The sequence below is a fragment of the Geotrypetes seraphini genome, chromosome 8 (assembly GCF_902459505.1).
Source record: "Geotrypetes seraphini chromosome 8, aGeoSer1.1, whole genome shotgun sequence".
NCBI classification, from domain to species: domain Eukaryota; kingdom Metazoa; phylum Chordata; class Amphibia; order Gymnophiona; family Dermophiidae; genus Geotrypetes; species Geotrypetes seraphini.
The window spans coordinates 128,660,714-128,679,881 of record NC_047091.1 but is presented as its reverse complement, the minus strand read 5'-3'; the positions used below and the strand labels follow the sequence as shown (position 1 = coordinate 128,679,881).

The 19,168-nt window shown below is 45.0% G+C and overlaps 1 protein-coding gene across 5 annotated transcripts in view; it reads left to right on the top strand.

The window, feature by feature from the left end:
• Positions 1–19,168, top strand: part of COQ5 (coenzyme Q5, methyltransferase) — a 62,291-nt gene that overhangs the window by 19,360 nt on the left and 23,763 nt on the right. For all 5 annotated transcript variants that reach the window (XM_033955896.1, XM_033955897.1, XM_033955899.1 and 2 more), the window contains 2 exons: positions 5,147–5,371; positions 12,362–12,468. In XM_033955896.1, coding sequence (XP_033811787.1) covers positions 5,147–5,371; positions 12,362–12,468 — 332 coding nt within the window. The remainder of the gene's footprint in view (positions 1–5,146; positions 5,372–12,361; positions 12,469–19,168) is intronic.

Here is a 19,168-nt window from a genome sequence, read left to right as displayed (position 1 = left end):
TAAGTATACTCCTGAATACTTAGCAGATATGGAGCTGCCTCATCCACCAAAAGAGTCCCTCAGATTGCCTATGACACCTGTTCTGAAACAGACATTTACTCATAATATGGAGACTCCTTATTCAATCACTGCCATTCCATCTAAATTGGAGTCCCGTTATAGAACTGTTCCATGCAAAGGTTATGAAAAGTCTCAACTTTCTCATCAATCCCTGGTAGTAGAATCATCTTTAAAAAAAGCACATCCTTCAAAAATTTATGCTTCAGTTCCTCCAGGGAGAGAAGGTCGTACCATGGATAAGTTTGGACGTCGTTTATATCAGAACTCTATGATGGCAAATAGAGTTCTTAATTATAGCTATATATTTACATCCTACTTCAATCATTTTCTGAAGATTTTACCATCTTTTGTACCCGGATATCTCTACTACTCGTCTCTCAGAATTTAAACTCATCCTTAAGACTCTTTCTCAGTTACGACTATTCATGCTACAAGCTTCATATGATGCATTCGAACTCTCATCTCGAGTATCTGCCTTTGCTGTAGCCATGCGTCGTTTAGCATGGTTGCGTATTGTGGACATGGATCCTAACCTTCAAGATAGATTGGCTAATCTTCCTTGTCAAGGAAATGAGTTATTTGATGACTCTATTGAAGCGGCTACCAAGCGTCTTTCAGAACATGAACGCTCTTTTGCTTCCCTCATTCGTCCAAAATCGAAACCTGCACCAACTAGAGGTTTCAAGCAGACTCCACGTCGTTATCCTCAGAAAACGACTCCTGCTTTTTCCAGACCTCCTCCTCGTCGTCCTCCTCAACAACAGCGACAACAAAAGTCTCAGACTCCTGCTGCCACCAAGCCTGCTCAGTCTTTTTGACAATCTCGACCTGAGCATTCAAATTTCTCTGTTCCCAAATTCTCTCCTCCCCATAGGGGGTCGCCTGTCCACATTTTATCACCAATGGGAGCTCATTACATCAGATCTCTGGGTGCTTACCATCATAAGAGAGGGATACTCTCTTCGACTCCTTCAGGTACCTCCAGATCGCCATCCAAGAGAGTGTCCTTCCAATCAGTCGCATCTCCCCCTTCTTCTTCAAGAAGCTCGAGCTCTTCTTCTCCTACGAGCAGTGGAGGAAGTTCCTCTTCTCCAAAGGAACTTGGGATTCTACTCCCGTTATTTTCTAGTTCCCAAAAAGACGGGGGATTTGCGACCAATCCTGGATCTCAGAGCTCTCAACAAATATCTAGTCAAAGAGAAATTTCGAATGCTCACTCTGCCAACTTTATATTCGTTAATGGATCAAGGAGATTGGATGTGTTCCCTCGATCTCAAAGAGGCCTATACTCATATCCCTATTCATCCAGCATTTCGCAAGTACCTCAGATTCCAAGTAGGAAACCTTCATCTACAGTACAGAGTTCTCCCCTTCGGATTGGCTTCTTCTCCCAGGGTTTTCACAAAATGTCTCGTGGTCGTGGCTGCAGCTCTTCGCAACCAGGGTCTACAAGTATTTCCATACCTAGACGACTGGCTCATCAAGGCTCCCTCTTTTTCAGGGGTTATTGCAGCGACCCAACAGACTATTCTTTTTCTACAAAGTTTGGGATTTCACATCAATTTTCCCAAATCTCAGTTGACTCCTTCTCAGTCTCTCCAGTTCATAGGAGCAACTCTGGACACTATCAATCTGAGAGCATACCTTCCACAACCACGTCAGGCCGCTCTGCTTCAGCTTTCTCAACAACTCTTCCACCTTTCAACTGTTCCAGCACGAACTATGATGGTTCTGCTAGGTCACATGGCTTCTACAGTTCATGTGATTCCTTTTGCCAGACTTCACCTTCGCATTCCTCAATGGACACTGGCATCCCAATGGCAGCAATCAGTGGATCTACCAACTCGACTGATTTCCATAACTCCTTCTTTTCGGAAGTCTCTCCGTTGGTGGATGCTCTCTTTGAATCTTTCAAGAGGCTTGCTGTTCCATCCTCTTCCTCATCAGAAAGTCCTCACAACCGACTCGTCAACGTATGCATGGGGAGCTCATGTGGACGGTCTTCGTACTCAGGGTCTATGGACTCAAGCAGACCGTCGGTGTCATATCAATCTGTTGGAACTCAGAGCGATATTCTATGCTCTCAAAGCTTTTCAACATCTCCTTCACGACATGGTGATTCTTGTACGTACAGACAACCAGGTAGCCATGTATTATGTCAACAAACAGGGAGGGACGGGATCGCACTCCCTCTGTCAAGAAGCTCTGAAATTATGGCGTTGGGCAATTCTTCACAACATCTTCCTCAGAGCTGTTTATATTCAGGGTCAACAAAATTATTTGGCGGACAAATTGAGTCGTCTTCTACAGTCTCACGAATGGACACTCAATTCTCCTACTCTTCGCCAAATTTTTGCTCGTTGGGGAACTCCGCAGATAGATCTGTTTGCGTCACCTCTCAACTGCAAACTGCCTCGATTTTGCTCCCGCATCTATGCTCCTCAACGTCTCGAAGCGGATGCGTTTCTACTGGACTGGAGGAACCAGTTCCTTTATGCTTTTCCTCCGTTTCCTCTGATTCTCAAAACTCTAGTCAAGCTGAAGTCAGACCATGCCACCATGATTCTGATAGCTCCTCGGTGGCCCAGGCAACCTTGGGTCTCCCTTCTACTTCAACTCAGCACCAGGGAGCCTCTTCTTCTACCAGTATTTCCCTCTCTACTCACGCAGAGTCACGGATCTTTGCTTCATCCCAATCTGCAGTCTCTACATTTGACAGCTTGGTACCTTTCTGCATAACAGACTTCTCTCAATTCTCTCCGTCTGTTCAAGATATATTGGTTGCCTCCAGGAAACCATCTACGAGACAATGTTATGGTCAGAAGTGGACTAGATTCTCTGTTTGGTGTTCTACATGTCATTTACCACCCAGATCTGCTTCTTTGACATCCGTTCTGGACTATTTATTTCATTTGTCACAATCTGGACTTCAGACTACATCTATTCGAGTACATCTTAGTGCTATAGCTGCTTTTCATCAGCCTTTGGATGGAAAACCCCTTTCTGTGTATCCGATGATTTCTCGCTTTATGAAAGGACTTCTTAACCTCCATCCACCGCTTAAACCACCTCCAGTGATTTGGGATCTCAATGTGGTTTTAGCTCAACTTATGAAACCTCCTTTTGAACCGCTTGACAAAGCTCACCTCAAGTATCTCACTTGGAAAGCTGTTTTCCTGATTGCCCTCACATCTGCTCGACGAGTCAGTGAGTTACAAGCTTTGGTTGCAGATCCACCTTTCACAGTTTTTCACCATGACAAGGTGGTCCTACGTACTCATCCTAAATTCTTGTCTAAAGTGGTTTCAGAATTTCACATCAATCAGTCTATTGTTCTGCCTGTATTTTTTTCCAAAACCTCATTCTCACCCAGGAGAAGCGGCTCTTCATACTTTGGACTGTAAACGTGCTTTGGCTTTCTACCTCCAACGCACTCAACTTCACAGAACATCTCCTCAGCTTTTCATCTCTTTTGATCCGAACAGGTTGGGACGTCCTATATCGAAACGCACAATCTCCAACTGGATGGCTGCTTGCATTTCTTTCTGCTACGCTCAGGCTGGTCTTCCTTTGCAAGGTCGAGTGACGGGCCATAAAGTTCGAGCTATGGCGGCATCTGTAGCTTTCCTCCGATCAACTCCTATTGAGGAAATCTGCAAGGCTGCCACTTGGTCCTCGGTTCATACTTTCACCTCTCATTATTGTCTGGATACCTTATCCAGGAGGGATGGCCGCTTTGGCCAATCTGTTTTGCAAAATCTCTTTTCGTAAATTGCCAACTTCCCTCCGTCCCTTTTGATTAGCTTGGAGGTCACCCATGTGTGGGAATATGCTGCCTGCTTGTCCTGGGATAAAGCACAGTTACTTACCGTAACAGTTGTTATCCAGGGACAGCAGGCAGATATTCCCACAACCCTCCCACCTCCCCTGGTTGGCTTCTTGGCTAGGTATCTGAACTGAGGATCCTCTCAGGAGATGCGCCCCCTAGTTCGGGCGGGAAGGCATGCGCGGTGCAGTGCTTGAAAGATCGAGATCTTCAAGCAAGTTTGCTTTCGAGGCTGTCCGCTGCGGGGCTCCGTCGGTGACGTCACCCATGTGTGGGAATATCTGCCTGCTGTCCCTGGATAACAACTGTTACGGTAAGTAACTGTGCTATACTGGTAGATGAAGAATGTTCTTGCCTCTGTAAAGCTGCACCTAAGTGACACAGATGATGATGGCAGGAAAAAACAGTTGGCCCATCAGTTTGCTAGATTAGCATTCTCTGCCAGCTGCAAGTGTAGAAATTTTATATTTTTAGGATACCATTTCTTCTCAAGTCTATTTTTATTGTCTGCCTTTTCTTGGTTTTTTTTACACACTGGGTAGACAATATAAGAAGACATATAAGACTGGAGAAATTTTGCAGGTGGTCGCAGACGAGGGTGTGTCTTTAGCAGAGTGGAAAGAATATTTGACTAGACTGGATAGGCCAAATGGCATTCTGCTGTCATTTACTATGCTACTATGTTACCCTCTGCATAATCCAACACTTTGGCCCCCCTCCCTCTGTGTCTTACCACTAAGTTTTGTAGTAGTCTAAACTGTTACTGAAATTAATGAAACTGATATCTGAACTTCCAGTGCAATAGGGATGGTATGCTGAACCAAGGGTCTTTCATCTGCTCCTATGAGTCTGTTGCAGGAGATACTGATCACTGTTTTCAGCACCTCTTCCTTTTCACTGCTCTCTGCTGAGGAATTGCAGGACAGCCCAGAGAAAAGGGAGATGGCGTGGAAAACTAAATGAGGTTCTCTACACAGGATCTCGGGATCAGAGATTAACAACCCAAGTGTTTAAGAATGTTATGCCTATTTACTAGAAAGAAGATTATCAAGGTCAGTACTTAATCTTCCCTTGGACAGTACCTAGCTATTGTTAACTTGTTGGCATCAATGTCATTGGTTTCTGGATTATATTTGGCAACGAGGAGAATAGGAGAGCATTTTTGTTTCCCATCCATCTCGTAATCTCTTGTGTGGTAACATTTTTTTCATCTGCATCTTTGTTTATTTTTTTTATCCTGTGTTTCCTTTTCTAATCAAGGTGACATTGCCTTTCTTTTTCTTGATTATATACATTCCCAACGGGAGGCTCAAATGCATCGTGACCTGAAATCATGGCAGAATCTGTCATGGCTGGAAATCTCTAAGAGTTATCAGGAGACAGGGCAGGACTTGCTGGGTGGTTCTCATGCTGTGATCTGTGACATCAACCCAAAGATGATGACCTTTGGGAAGAAAAAAGCACAGCAACTTGGTTATACCGAAGGTAAGTACTATATCTATGCTGGAGGTTTTCCAGTAATGGGGAAAATTACTTGCCAGTCTTTTTTTTTTTTCTCCATTTATCTCCTTTCTTTCTATCTGTTACCTTCAACTTCCTCCCTCCTTCCACAGCCAATGTTTTCTAAAACAGAAGTCCATAGGCCATTATTGAGATGGCTTAAGGAAATCTACTGCTTATTCATAGGATAAGCAGCATGAAATCTGTTTTATTACTTAGAACCTGGGTTGGCCACTGGATACTGGCTTGATGGACCTTTGGTGTGTCCCAATATGGCAATTTTTATGTGTCTAGTTTTTTCTGGCCCATGTGTGCACAAAAAATGTTTGAGCAAATTTTCAGCCTCCACTCAGTGTGTGCAGTATAATGACAGCCAGCAGACATCTTCTGTGTACAATTGCTAGGTGTGTGCACTCCTCTTTTGGCGCACACGTGCACAGCTTAGAGCACAGGTGCCAAACTCAAGGCCTGCCTGCCCGTTTTATGTATCTTTACAGAAAAATTCCAACAGATCTTAATCAACTGTTATTGAAACTTATGCTCAGAGACATGAAGGCGAATGTACCGCCTCACCACCCAATCATTGCATTGTTCAATACAGTGTCAGAATGATAGCAATAGTCGCTATTGAATTTATAAAAGCCAAACAGGCTATAAGCTTAACATCTTATATTGATGGCTTTAAGATGGAAAAACTTAGCTTTCAAAATTCACTGGTTCTGACGTGGCATGTTTCGGTACTGCTTCAGGGAACCAACATTGCTCTTCTACACCACCTCAAACTTAGGATTATGAAGTCTCATTAAGTTTTACTTCTTCCTAGAAATCCATTGGATTTTTAGGAAGAAGTAAAACTTAATGAGACTTAATTTTCCCATCTTAAAGCCATCAATATAAGATATTAAGCTTATAGCCTATTTGGCTTTTATAAATTCAATAGTGACTATTGCTATCATTCTGACACTGTATTGAACAATGTGATGATTGGGTGGTGAGGCGGTACATTCGCCTTCATGTCTCTGAGCATAAGTTTCAATAACAGTTGATTAAGATCTGTTGGAATTTTTCTGTAAAGGTACATAGAGTGACTATTCATAACAGTTGCCGTATCCTCTTTTAGTCACTCAACATTAGTACTTGGGTTGAGTTAATTGCCCTTTTCTTTGTTTTTGGCCTGTGGTGTGATGCCCTCGGTGTTATCTTCTGGCTGGCTCCCTCCTCCTCACTGCTGCAGTATGCACAAAGGCATGGGCAGTGGCTCCTTGCACGTCCCACGCCTCATCCAGAAGCATTCCCTCTGACATTGGCGACATCAGAGAGAAGGCTTCCAGTTCAGGAGCAGGATATGCGAGGAGCCGCCGCCCACGGCTTTGTGCCAACTGCAGCAGTGAGGAGGAGGAACCAGCCAGAAGATAACATTGAAGGCATCGCACCGCAGACCGCATAAAACGGCCAGGTGGGAGCTGGCCAGAAAGTAAGATACCTGCCGGAGGGAGGCACCTAGTTGAGGCACAACATGGAGGGAAGGAGACAACAAAGGTAGGGGGAATGATTTTATTTTGAATTTAGTGATTGAATTGTGTCAATTTTGAGAATTTACATTTTCTGTCTATATTTTGCACTGTTCAGGAAGAAATGCATTTGTTTCTTTTTCTCTGAGGTTGTACTGCTTGCAGAGTCTTGAATCTTAGGGTTTCATTTGTATGGTGACGGGATAATCGCGCGCCAGACACCAGCATGCCGACAAGCCAGCGCTGACAATTTGGCGCAAGAAAGAAGCACGCTGCGGGAAAACTTCGTTTTAAAGAGCTCTGACGGGGGGGGATGTATCGTGTTCGAGCTGCCGTTGGGGGGGGGGTGCAACCCCCACATTATAGAGAAAACGGAAGTTCCATTTTCTCTATAATGCAGGGTTCCAACCCCCCCCCCAACAGCAGCGCGAACACTATGCAGTAAAGTAGGGGGATTCCCCACTCATACCCTGCTTCGGAGCTCTTTAAAATTAAGTTTTTCCACGGCGCGCTTCTTCCTTGCGCCGAATTGTCAGCGCTAGATTGTCGGCGCACTGGTGTCTCGTGTGCGACAGACTATGAACCGTTTGTATATATTAGTACTTTTAGTTTTTGGTCCTGTATTTGTTATCTGTGTTCTGGTAGGAATGAATGTTGAGAAGCATACAGTGTGCTTTGTGTAGTTTAATTTTGTTTTTAACCATTATATTGTATGTGTATATATATGAAAAATGAATGGAAAAAATGGTGTTACAATTAATATTATTATGGGGGCGGGGTCTGGCCCACGACACCCTGTGTTTTGGATTTCAGCCCCTTAATGTGATTGAGTTTGACACCCCTGGCTTAGAGGAAACACCAGCTGCAGTTATTCTTAAAAGCTTGAGTCATCCAGAGCAATGGGATCCTGCCTCTCCAAAAGTTTCTCCTACCGTGTTTCCCCGAAAATAAGACACTGTCTTATATTAATTTGGGGCCCAAAAAAGGCACTAGATCTTATTTTCGGGGATATCTTATTTTTTTCATGTAATAATCATCTCTCCCTTCCTCTCCTCCACCCCAATTCTTACAATTTCCTTTCTCTCCCCCACATGTGCAGCATCTTTCCTCCCCTCTCAACCATCCCCTTGTGCAATATCTTTCTAGCCATCTCTTCCTCCCTTCCGAATCACAAGACAGGACTACCTTATAACAAACCGGCAGTGTCGGCACTCGGCAGCAATCTACACAGGCTGCTTCGCGGCCTTCTATCTCATGGGTGTTCCTCTGCAGCGTTGCTGATGACATCATTAGCAGTGGAACGCACAGGAGATAGAAGGCCGCAAAGCAGCCTGTGTAGATTGCTGCTGAAGCGGCTGGGAATTCCCTCACAGCTGATGCTTGCTTTAGCAGATGGGACAGTTCAGGCTTCTCAGCCGCTACAGACCCTGGAGGGGTTATTTTCATAGTGCAACTTCGCTACTTTCATAGCGCAACTTCGCTATTTTCATAGCATAACTTTTGGCAGGAAGACCCTCCAGTTTCTCTGCAGCCTCAGGTGACCTTCCCCCTGTCTTGTGAAAACAGGGGCAGGTTTTAGCTGGGTCCCCTGCTGTGGCAGGAGTCCCATGGGGGCTGCCAGGGGGTTTTTCCTCTGATTTATTTTTTACTTCATTTAGAGCTTATTTTCAGATGGCTGGGAGTTCTGCATTTGCCCTGAGGAGGAGGTTTCCTCCACACCCCCTGCAGCTCTGCCCCCCTTTACTTCTTTACCGCCTCCTCTGCCTCCTCCCTTGTCCAAGCACCCGCGGATTACTTGGGACGAAGACTTGTGGTCTGAGGAATGTGTTGACTTTGGTGAGGACCTGGACCTTTGGGGAGACCTCCAGGATCCTGTTAAGGGGACGGACGCTGGTACCGGGGATTCGGTTTTTCCAACCATGGTCCATGGTGCGCCTTTTTCAGAGAGACATGCTCCCAGTTCTGATTCAGCAGGTCTTTTAATGTCTTTGACTTATGAGTCCAGGTGGCTATTTGTGGGGGGGCTCGTGGCTTGGGCTGTTTTTCGGTGGGCCGAGCGTGTCCTTGACCGTGAGTCTGATGACCAGTCCTTGGTGGATCAGGAAGTGCAAAGATTGAGATGGCAGCCTCTTTCCTCTCAGACGCCCTTTATTACTTGGTGCGGACATCCGTCAAGTCTATGGCTTTTGCAGTTACCGCTTGTCGCACTTGGGTGGTGGATGCAGCGTTCAAAACTAAACTTACTATATTTCCCTTTAGGTGGTCTTTTTTGTTAGGAGAGGATTTGGATAAGTTAGATCAGATTCTGACGGACTCTAAAGTGCTTTGCCTGCCTGAAGACTGTGCTCTCCTGGCTGTTAGGGGTAGCACTGCTCGGGGTCGTTTGCGGGAGTTACGCATATATCGCCCTGGGCGTGGGGCTGCTCCCTTCTCCTCTTCTGGATTTTCCAGGGTTGTTTCTTTCTACGCATGCAGTCCTTTTGGGGGGCCCGTCGAAGAGCTTGTAATCCTTACGCCGCTGCACCCACGCCCCATCCTGCCCAATGACTCCTTGCTGGCACCCCCTCTGATTCCAGTGGGTGCCCGACTGTGTGCTTTTCTCCAAAATGGGCAGAAATCATATTCGATCTGTTGGTCTTGGAGGTGATTTGGGACAGTAATGCCCTGGAGTTTGCTCACTCCCTGCCAGATCTTTTTTTTAATTTTTTAATTTATAATTTTTTACACAGTTCTACATCCAGAACAGTTTAGGAATGGAATTTTAAAATCCAATAAAGTAAATAACGAAAAAAAAATCTTTACATCATAAACTACTTCCATCTAGCCCACATTATGGGAAGGCTAACTACTTTAAAAACAAAATTTAATACAGGAAAACAAGAACAGTAATTTCCCAAACTTAGAAAAAATATAAACTTTATAATTACCCAAGATAAATCTAAAAAAGGGAGAGAAGAAAAAACTCTTCTAAACATTTAGGTGTTTCCTTATTTCTCCTCAAAAAACAAATCAGATATTTAGATCTTATGTTCTTTCAAATTTAAGAAACTTTCCAGCTGAATTGAGTCCCAGAAAATATATTATTTTCCTTGCAATTGAACTATGCATTTGCAAGGAAATTTTAAATAAAATGTTGCACCAAATAGCCAAAACTCTGGGCTTTAAAGAAAGCAATAATTTTCTTTTCATCTGAGTAGGTCTGGAGACATCAGGAAATATTTGTACTACATCACCACAAAATTTTACTTACTTGTTCTGGAAATAAGTTTTCATAATTAAACTCTTATCCATCTCATTAGAACAGGTAATTAATAGGGTGGACCAATTCTGTATGGTATCAAGTGAATCTTCTAGGAATTCAGTAAGATTTAAATCCATTGATACCAATTGATCCACCCTCTTCTCTAAACCTATTTTTTTCTTTTGTGGGATATAATAACAATTTGAAATTGGTAAAGAATCTGAGTTTAGAAGTCCCAAAATTTCCTTTAAATATTTTCGAAGCAAAATTTCTGATGAAATAAGATATGTTTTTGGGAAATTAACCCCGGCCCTAGAAAAATACTAGAACTTGCAGAAAAAACAAAATCTGCATATGCAACACCTAGAAGAAGAACACGACAAAAGACAGGGTGGGGTCCAATGCCGGTATGGAGAGGCTAAAAGAAAGTAATGATGACCATATTGGCTTCCCATAAGTAATCTACTCATGAGTAGAAATGAAGGGGGAGGGCCCTTCCTGCTGGGGATGCTCCCCAGGGAACTCATAATCCTCCCAAGGACTTTGGGAGAGAGCAGCTTCTGGGAGTTCCAGACTATTCAGGGGTTGGGGGACACAGCAGTTGGCAGAAGTGGCTACCGTATTTTCTCGCATATAACGCGCGCGTTATACGTGGCTTTTACAAACCGTGCATAACCTTACGCGTTATACGCATGAGCGCGTTGTACAAAATTTTTTTTACATAGTTCCCCCCCGACGTCCGATTCACCCCCCCCCCCGCAGGACCGCTCGCACCCCCACCCCGAAGGACTGCTCACCCGCACCCCCACCCCGAAGGACCGCTCGCACGCACTCCCACCCGCACCCCCATCCTGAAGGACCGCTCGCACCCCCACAGCCTCCTGACCCCCCCATCATGTAGAAGCTCCTACTGGTGTCCTGCTGCTTCCTCTTGGCAGTCCCGGCCCTTCTGTGAGCCCTGCGCCTGCGCTGCTTCCTCTTCCAGCGGTTTGCCCTTTCTCTAACATCAAGCCCTCTTGCCCCGCCGACTCCCCGATACGATCGAGGCAAAAGGGAGCCCAAGCCCTCTTGCCCCGCCGACTCCCCAACTCTCCGACAATATCGGGCCAGGAGGGAGCCCAAACCCTCCTGGCCACGGTGACCCCCTACCCCCACCCCGCACTACATTACGGGCAGGAGGGATCCCAGGCCCTCCTGCCCTCGACGCAAACCCCCCTCCCCCCAACGACCGCCCCCCCCAAGAACCTCCGACCGCCCCCCCCAGCCGACCCGCGACCCCCCTGGCCGACCCCTACGACACCCCCACCCCCCTTCCCCGTACCTTTGTGTAGTTGGCCGGACAGAGGGGAGCCAAACCCGCCTGTCCGGCAGGCAGCCAACGACGGAATGAGGCCGGATTGGCCCATCCGTCCCAAAGCTCCGCCTACTGGTGGGGCCTAAGGTGCCTGGGCCAATCAGAATAGGCCCGGGAGCCTTAGGTCCCTCCTGGGGGCGGGGCCTTGGGCACATGGTCGGGTTGGGCCCATGTGCCTCAGGCCCCGCCCCCAGGAGGGACCTAAGGCTCCCGGGCCTATTCTGATTGACACGCACTGCCCAGGCGGAAACAGGAAACTGCGTCAGAGGAGAAACTTTGGGCTAAGCACCGCTTGCAGGTGCTGTGGCTGATTTTGCTGTCGATGCCGGGGTGGGGCCTGATTTTGCTGTGATCGGGGGGGGCAATCTTGCTGTCATTGGGGAGGGAGGCCTGATCTTGCTGTCATGGCCGTTTAAAAAAAAAAAAATTGGAAAGGTGATGGTGAGTGGGCCCCTTTAATCCGGCCCTGTTGATAAGAGTAAATTTATTGTCTGAATCTTGGATTTAGTCTTCCATTTGCATTAGATTTGGATTTTTGGTTTGTTATTCAAATTTTCCAAATTCAAGCTTAAAGTAAGTTTGTCAGGTTCAGCATTTTTGTGATTGATGGTATATCAACTAAATAAACCATAAACAACACACAAGTTATTCCTTGCCCAATTGAGCTTACAATTTTGTGTCAAACCTGAAGAAAAGGCGAGTGAAGTGACTGGCCCAAGGACGCAAGCATAAAGTGGAAATAGTATCTAAACCCTGGCTTTGCTGATTCTCAACCCACTGCTCTAACCACTAGATTACACCTTGTTTAAAAAAAAAAAAAAAAATGCTGCTTATACTTATGATTTTACTTATGATTTTCTGATTGGCAGGCTTGTCCTGGGTCGTAGGAAATGCTGAGGAGCTGCCCTTTGTTGATGAGAAGTTTGACATATATACTGTTGGTTTTGGTATTCGGAACATGGCGCACATTAAGCAGGTTCGTGAGGGAAGTGGTAAGGAGGGGGTGCTTAATGATCAGCACATCTGTTGTGAATCTGAAGGCTAGTGGGAGGGAGCATCCAGTGGTCCAATCAGCAGTTGAGTGAGTTGAAAGCTGTGTAGATTAGTTGAGGTATAGGAAATAGATAATGCACTTATAAAGGCAGAACATATGGAGCAGGCATGACTCAGTCAATCATGCAGAAAATTTTTTTTTTCAGTGCTCCTCCATCATGACACTCAGCAGTTTATGTGGGTTTTGTTAGAACAGGAGTGTGGTATAGCCATTCCTTACAGATCTAAGAACTCTTGTACTGGGACCCAGCCTAACTTGAATTTGCATCCTGGTGCAAATATTAGAAGTTTTGCTTAATAAAATATATCCTAGTATGTCCTTATAATATACCATAAGCATAGTCATAGACAGCAGGATTGGTGAGCCACAGAGGCAATGGTTCCATTGTCTTAGTACAGTCCCTGCTACAGTACATTCTTGCTATTCGCTTGTCCAATATTTGTGAGTTTGCGTATCCATGGGTGTGCAAATTGTGACTACTATTCGTGCTGCTGTGTTTGTGTATTCACGGACCTGCATATTTAAAAATCTTCTTTGCTTCCACTTTTGAAAATGGCCACCAAGCGTCCAGGGAGTGAGTTGTAAGCAACTAATGGAAAAAGAAAAAACACATGTGATGTGTCTTAGTGACAAAATGTGTGTATTAGACAGACTTCGTTCTGGCAAGTCTGTTTCTGCTATTAGCCGCAAGTTTAATGTTAGTGAATCAGCAATCCCATCCATCCGGCAATAAGAAGATATTCGTTGGCCTATTCATGAAAGTGCACTGGAAAGCTCCAAAACAACATCTGTGGTTCATGATAAGTCAATGGAAAAATGAACAAGCGGCTAAATTTGTGGATAATGCAAATGGTGGATGGAAAAAGATGCGCAGTGGACAACATTATTGTGAGGATGAAAGTCAGATATTTATAAACACATCACCCAGGGCCAGGAAAATGTGAAGCCCTTTTCTGCACATTTAGGTTGGCTAGCACGATTTAAAAAGCGATATGCACGAGGGGGATCACGTGATGCTGAGCTAGAGAGCAGACGTTTGCCTCGAGCTCTCTCTACATTGGAAAATTTAACCTTTTTTTAGAAGCCTCTCTTTTCACATTTTTCTTCCTGTCAAATTCAGACCCTCTTTCTCTTGGAACTGCAGTTGAATACCCAATATGGCAGCAAAAGTCCCCCAAAAAGAGTGAGGGAAGCATTTGGACCCCAAGATGGCAGACAGAAAGGCCCAGGTGGTTCCTCCAACAGTTCCGCATGGGTACAGGAGATTGTGTCCAAAGTCAAAGGGGCCATTAAATCTTCCCTGGATCAGTGATTACACATGATCACTGATAAGTTGGATATCGTGGATGGCTGTCTAGAATCTCTTACCGGTGAGTTCTCTGCTTGTTGCAAGCGAATCTTGGTGCTGGAGGACAATGTGATGCGCATGAAAACTTCCCAAGAGATGCTCCAAAGCAAGGGTAGCCTTGGAAGAAAAATTAAAAGATATCAAAAATCATTCATGCTGGGGAAATCTGTGTCTAGTTGGACTTCTGGAATCCATAGCAAAGTCAGAGCTATGGGAGTTTCTTGAAACGTGGCTGGTGGAGTCTTTGGAATTAGTCCACTGCGGGACCTCTGCGCATAGAGGGCCTAAGTGTGTACCGGAGGAGCGGCCTCGCACTGTGATCTTTAAGCTTCTTAATTTTGTGCATAAAATGGAGATCTTGCGGGCTATTTGTGCAATGGGTCCCCTGCTATATGCTAACAAACAGGTGTTCTGCTTCCAGGAGTATTCCGCCTGAGTCTCCATGCAGTGCAAAGCCTATGCCCCACTATGTGCTGAACTCCACCACCCTTCTGTACCTGTACAAGCTGAAGATTTGCTACAAAGGGAAACCTCATTTTTTGACAAGCTAGATGAAGCCCCTCGGTTTGTTTCACAGATGGCTACTTACTAGCAGCTCGACTCCCTGAATTATCACTTATAATTTTCTTCCCTTGTCTTTCTGGTTTTTGGGGCCGGGGCTCCGTTACTTTTAGTTTTACTGTTCCAGCATCCTGAATTGGATTGGCCTCATTGGCAGGGTCTGGCCGGCTTGCTTGCTTACTGAAGACTGGGTAGTGTGTTGTAGAGAATGACACGGTGGCTGTTACCAGCGGCTAGCCACGGGTAACCCGACGAAATGGGGGAGAGAAAAGAAGTGATTGCTGTGGGTACGGCCTTGTCTCCGGAGTGAAGGGAGGGAACGCGCGTGATCACTGATGGCGTCACCGATGGCGCTCCCTCCTTCCATACTTAATAGCCGCCGCCCAAGCATCTTCCTCCTTCCATTCCTCCTGATCACTGCTGCCCAATCGCCACTGCCTGAGCATCTCCCTCCCTGCTCCTTACCTTCATGGCAGGCAATTTTTCTAAATGTGCTTCCTACCAGCAGCCGGAGCGTTGAAATCGCGTGTGGCTGCCGTAATCGTCATCTGTGATGCAACTGGAAGTTGCATCAGGGACGACCTTTACGGCAGCCACACGCGATTTCAACACTCTGGCTGCTGGTAGGAAGCACATTTAGAGAAATTGCCTGCTGTGGAGGAAAGGTGGGTTGGAAAGAACAGATGTTGAAGGGACCTGGGGAAGATGGGGTGGGGAGGAACAGACGCTGAAGGGAACTAGGGAAGGTGGGGTGGAGAGGAACAGACGCTGAAGGGAACTAGGGAAAGTGGGGTACAGAGGAACAGACGCTGAAGGGAACTGGGGAAGGTGGGGTGGAGAGGAACAGACGCTGAAGGGAACTGGGGAAGGTGGGGTGGAGAGGAACAGATGCTGAAGGGAACTAGAGAAGGTGGGGTAGAGAGGAACAGACGCTGAAGGGAACTAGAGAAGGTGCGGTGTGGAGGAACAGACGCTGAAGGGAACTGGGGAAGGTGGGGTGCGGAGGAACAGACGCTGAAGAGAACTTGGGAAGGTGGGATTGGGAGGAACAGATGCTGAAGGGAAATGGGGAAGAGAGAGATTCCAGACTATATTTTAGTATTGTAAACCATCGAGATCTGTTGCATATAGCCCAGGTGGTATAGCAAGTTTTAAATAAAGCAGTTATTAAATAAATGGTCCTGTCACATCAGCAGCACCTTTTACATTACATTACATTACATTACATTAGGGATTTCTATTCCGCCATTACCTTGCGGTTCAAGGCGGATTACAAAAGGTTAGTTTAAAAAAAACAGAGTTACAATGATTAGCTAGAGAGGTAAGTTGTAGATCTTATAAACATTTAGCAGGTTGTTGAGGGTGAGGTGGTTTGTAAAAGAGTTAATAGGTGGTCATAGTGGGAGTTCTTTTGTTATTATTAGTGCAGTAGTGGGTAGATCAAGTGTCAGTTTTAGAGTTACTAAGCGGTCGTGATGTTATTGCTGCTTCAGGAATTTCTTGAAAAGTGTGGTTTTTATTTCTTTTCTGAACGTCCTATAGTCTGGGGTGGTCATCAAGAGGTTGGAGATCTGGTTGTCCAGTCTTGCGGCTTGGGTGGCTAGGAGGCCGTCGTGTAGTTTTGTTCTTTTTACTTCCTTGATTGGGGGGGGTATGAATGGGGCGTGCGTTTTTCTTTGTCTTGTAGTGGGTGCTTGTATGAGGCGATTGTTCAAGTATGATGGACTGTCTCCGTGTAGTGTTTTGAATAGTATGCAGTAGAATTTGAATTGGATTCTTTCTTGGATTGGAAGCCAATGTGAGTTGATGAAGGCTTCAGTGATGTGGTCATGTTTTTTCAATGAGTAGATGAGTCTCAAAGCTGTATTTTGGATTGTTTGGAGTTGTCTAATCGTAGTTGCAGGGCAAGGAAGGAAGAGGATGTTGCAGTAGTCCAATATCCCTAGTATTAGGGATTGTACTATAAGTTGGAATTGTGTTCTTTCAAAGAATTTTCGGACTTGTCTCAGATTTCTCATGATTGCGAATGATTTCTGAATTGTTTTATTTATTTGCGGTTGCATAGTGCAGCATCTGTCTATGGTCATGCCAAGTAGTTTTATGGTGGTTTGGATGGGATATTTGATTGTGTTTATGTCTAAGTTGGTTGTGGTTTGGATCTTGTCATTTTCGAGAAGGATGAATTTGGTTTTGTCTTGGTTGAGTTTAAGTTTGTGATTTTTCATCCAGGTTGTGACTGTTTCAAGTGTTTGGTGAAGTTTGTCTGTCATGGTAGGTTTAGAGTGATCGTATGGGATGAGGATGGTGATGTCATCAGCATAACTATAGGTGGTTATGCCCATATTGTCCAGATGCGTTCCTAGAGAAGCAGTGTAGAGATTGAAGAGGGTGGGGGATAGTGGAGATCCTTGTGGTACGCCGCAGGGGTTTGACCAGGATTCTGACTTTTTTTTGTTTGATTTTACGCTGTAGGTTCTGAGTTTTAGGAATCCTTCAAACCAAGAGTATACTTTATCTGAGATGCCTATTGCGTCTAAGATCTGTAGAAGGATGTTGTGATCCACTAAGTCGAATGCCGCAGTTAAGTCCAGTTGTATGAGAAGCATTTTTTTCCCTGTGCTAAGGTGTTGTCTGACGGTATCCATAAGGGAGCCTAGTAGTGTCTCTGTACTGAAGTTTGTTCTGAAGCCTGATTGCATGGGGTGGAGTAGGTTGTGGTCATCTATGTAATTGGTGAGGAGTTTGGCTACTAGGCCTTCTATAATTTTGACATATAGCGGAATTGAGGCTATAGGTCTAAAGTTAGATGGGTGGTTTTGTGGTGCTTTTGGGTCTTTTTGGATTGGGGTGATGACGATTTCGCTGAGGTCAGCAGGGAATGTGCCTTCTGTGAGCGTGAATTGAATCCATTGAAGAATTGTGGTGCGGAATTTTACACTAGAGGTGGTGAGGAGATATGAGGGGCAATGGTTGAGGTCACAGGAGGCATGGCTGTATTTTTTGTAGAATTTGTTGAATTCTGACCATTGTATGTTGGGGAATTGAGTCCAAATTCTGTCTGCTGCAGTTGCCTCTTTTCCTGGAGGATGGATTGTGATTGGGTTTTGATGGGATGGGTTAAGGATGAGAGTGGCTCTGGTGTTGGTAATTTTGTTCTTGAAGTGTTCTGCTAAGAGGGTGGGTGATGGTGGAGGAGTATTCGTGGTGGTTGTGTATGGTTTGGTGTCTGTTAATTCTTTCAGGATTTGGAATATTTTTTTGGAATCTTGGGTTTCCGTGCCTATGAGGTTAGTATAGTAGCTTTTCCTCTTATCCCTTAGTTGATTTTTGTATTGTTTGTTGATTTTTTTCCATTCGGTTTTTGTTTGATCTTGGTTCTTTTTTCTCCATTTTCTTTCTAATCTTCTACACTGTCTTTTGAGTTGGAGTAATTCATTATCAAACCATTGGTCTGATTTCCTGCTGGTTCTAGTTTTGGTTTGTAGGGGGGCCAGATCATCAAGGATGTTGGTGGACACATTTTTCCAGTGGGAGATGAAGTTTTTTGGGTCGCAGTCTTGTATAGTTTCGTCTACATTTGACCAAAAGATGGTTGGGTCGATATGTTTGCGTGTGGTATATGTGGGTTTTTTTGATTGGGGTGTGTGTTTGGTCATGGTCCAGTTGATGTTGAAGTTGTATGTGTAGTGGTCTGACCATAGGGATGGGGACCATGTTCCGTTAGGAGTTTGGATTGCTGGATTGGATGGTTGGTGAGTCATGAATGCAGCAATGTCCAGTTGATGACCTTTTTCATGGGTGGTTTGTGGGTTTAGGATCTGGAAGGATAAGGCTTTGAGGAAGGATAGACAGTTATTTGCTGGTGTGGAGGTTGTGTCTTCTAGGTGTAGGTTTAGGTCTCCTAGGATGAGGTTATATTCTGCTGTTAATGAGTTTTGGTAGATGAAGTTTTCAAATTCAGGTCTCACTGTGGTCCAGTTTCCTGGTGTTATGTAGCAGAGCAAGCAGTTTAGTGAGTTTTTTAGTGTTGGGTTTGTGAGATGACATGCTAGGAGATCCATTTGCGGGGTGGATGTTTTTTCAAGTATGTTTAGAGTTAGGGAATTCTTGATTATTATTGCTAGTCCTCCTCCTCTTTTTTTTTCTCTGCAGGTTACTGTTATTTTGTATCCCGGCGGGCATACTTCTTTTATTCTTGGGTCTGTGTCTGAGGTTAACCAGGTTTCAGTGAGGAACAGACAGTCAAGTTTTTCTGTTTTTATCCAATTTTTTATGTTTTCTGTTTTGGGTCCTAGAGCTCTGATGTTGACATAGGCACATGTAAGGGAGGTCGTGTCAGTCTGGGGAATGTGTGTTGTTTCCGGGTATATGAGTGTTGTGGGAGATAGATGAGATTTTGTTTTCGGAAGTGTTGGTCTTCTTCTCCAGGTAACAGTGATGGAGTGTTGAGTGCTGGCGTGGTGGTTCGAGTTTCTTGATGTGATTATTCTTCTGTTGGGATGTTGGAAGTTGGTTGTACTGGAAGTTGTGGTTGTGGTGGGAAAGTTGTTTGCTGCTGCTTTCCAACTAGAAATGAGGAGGATTATCAAAAGGGTGGTTAGTGTGTGTGTATGCAAGGAGAGCTTCATTTTTGATGTCTGGTTCGGAGTGTTAGGTAGAAGGAATGGTTCTCCCTTTGAGTCCCAGCTGGATCGGGAGTGGCCGGTTTTTTTC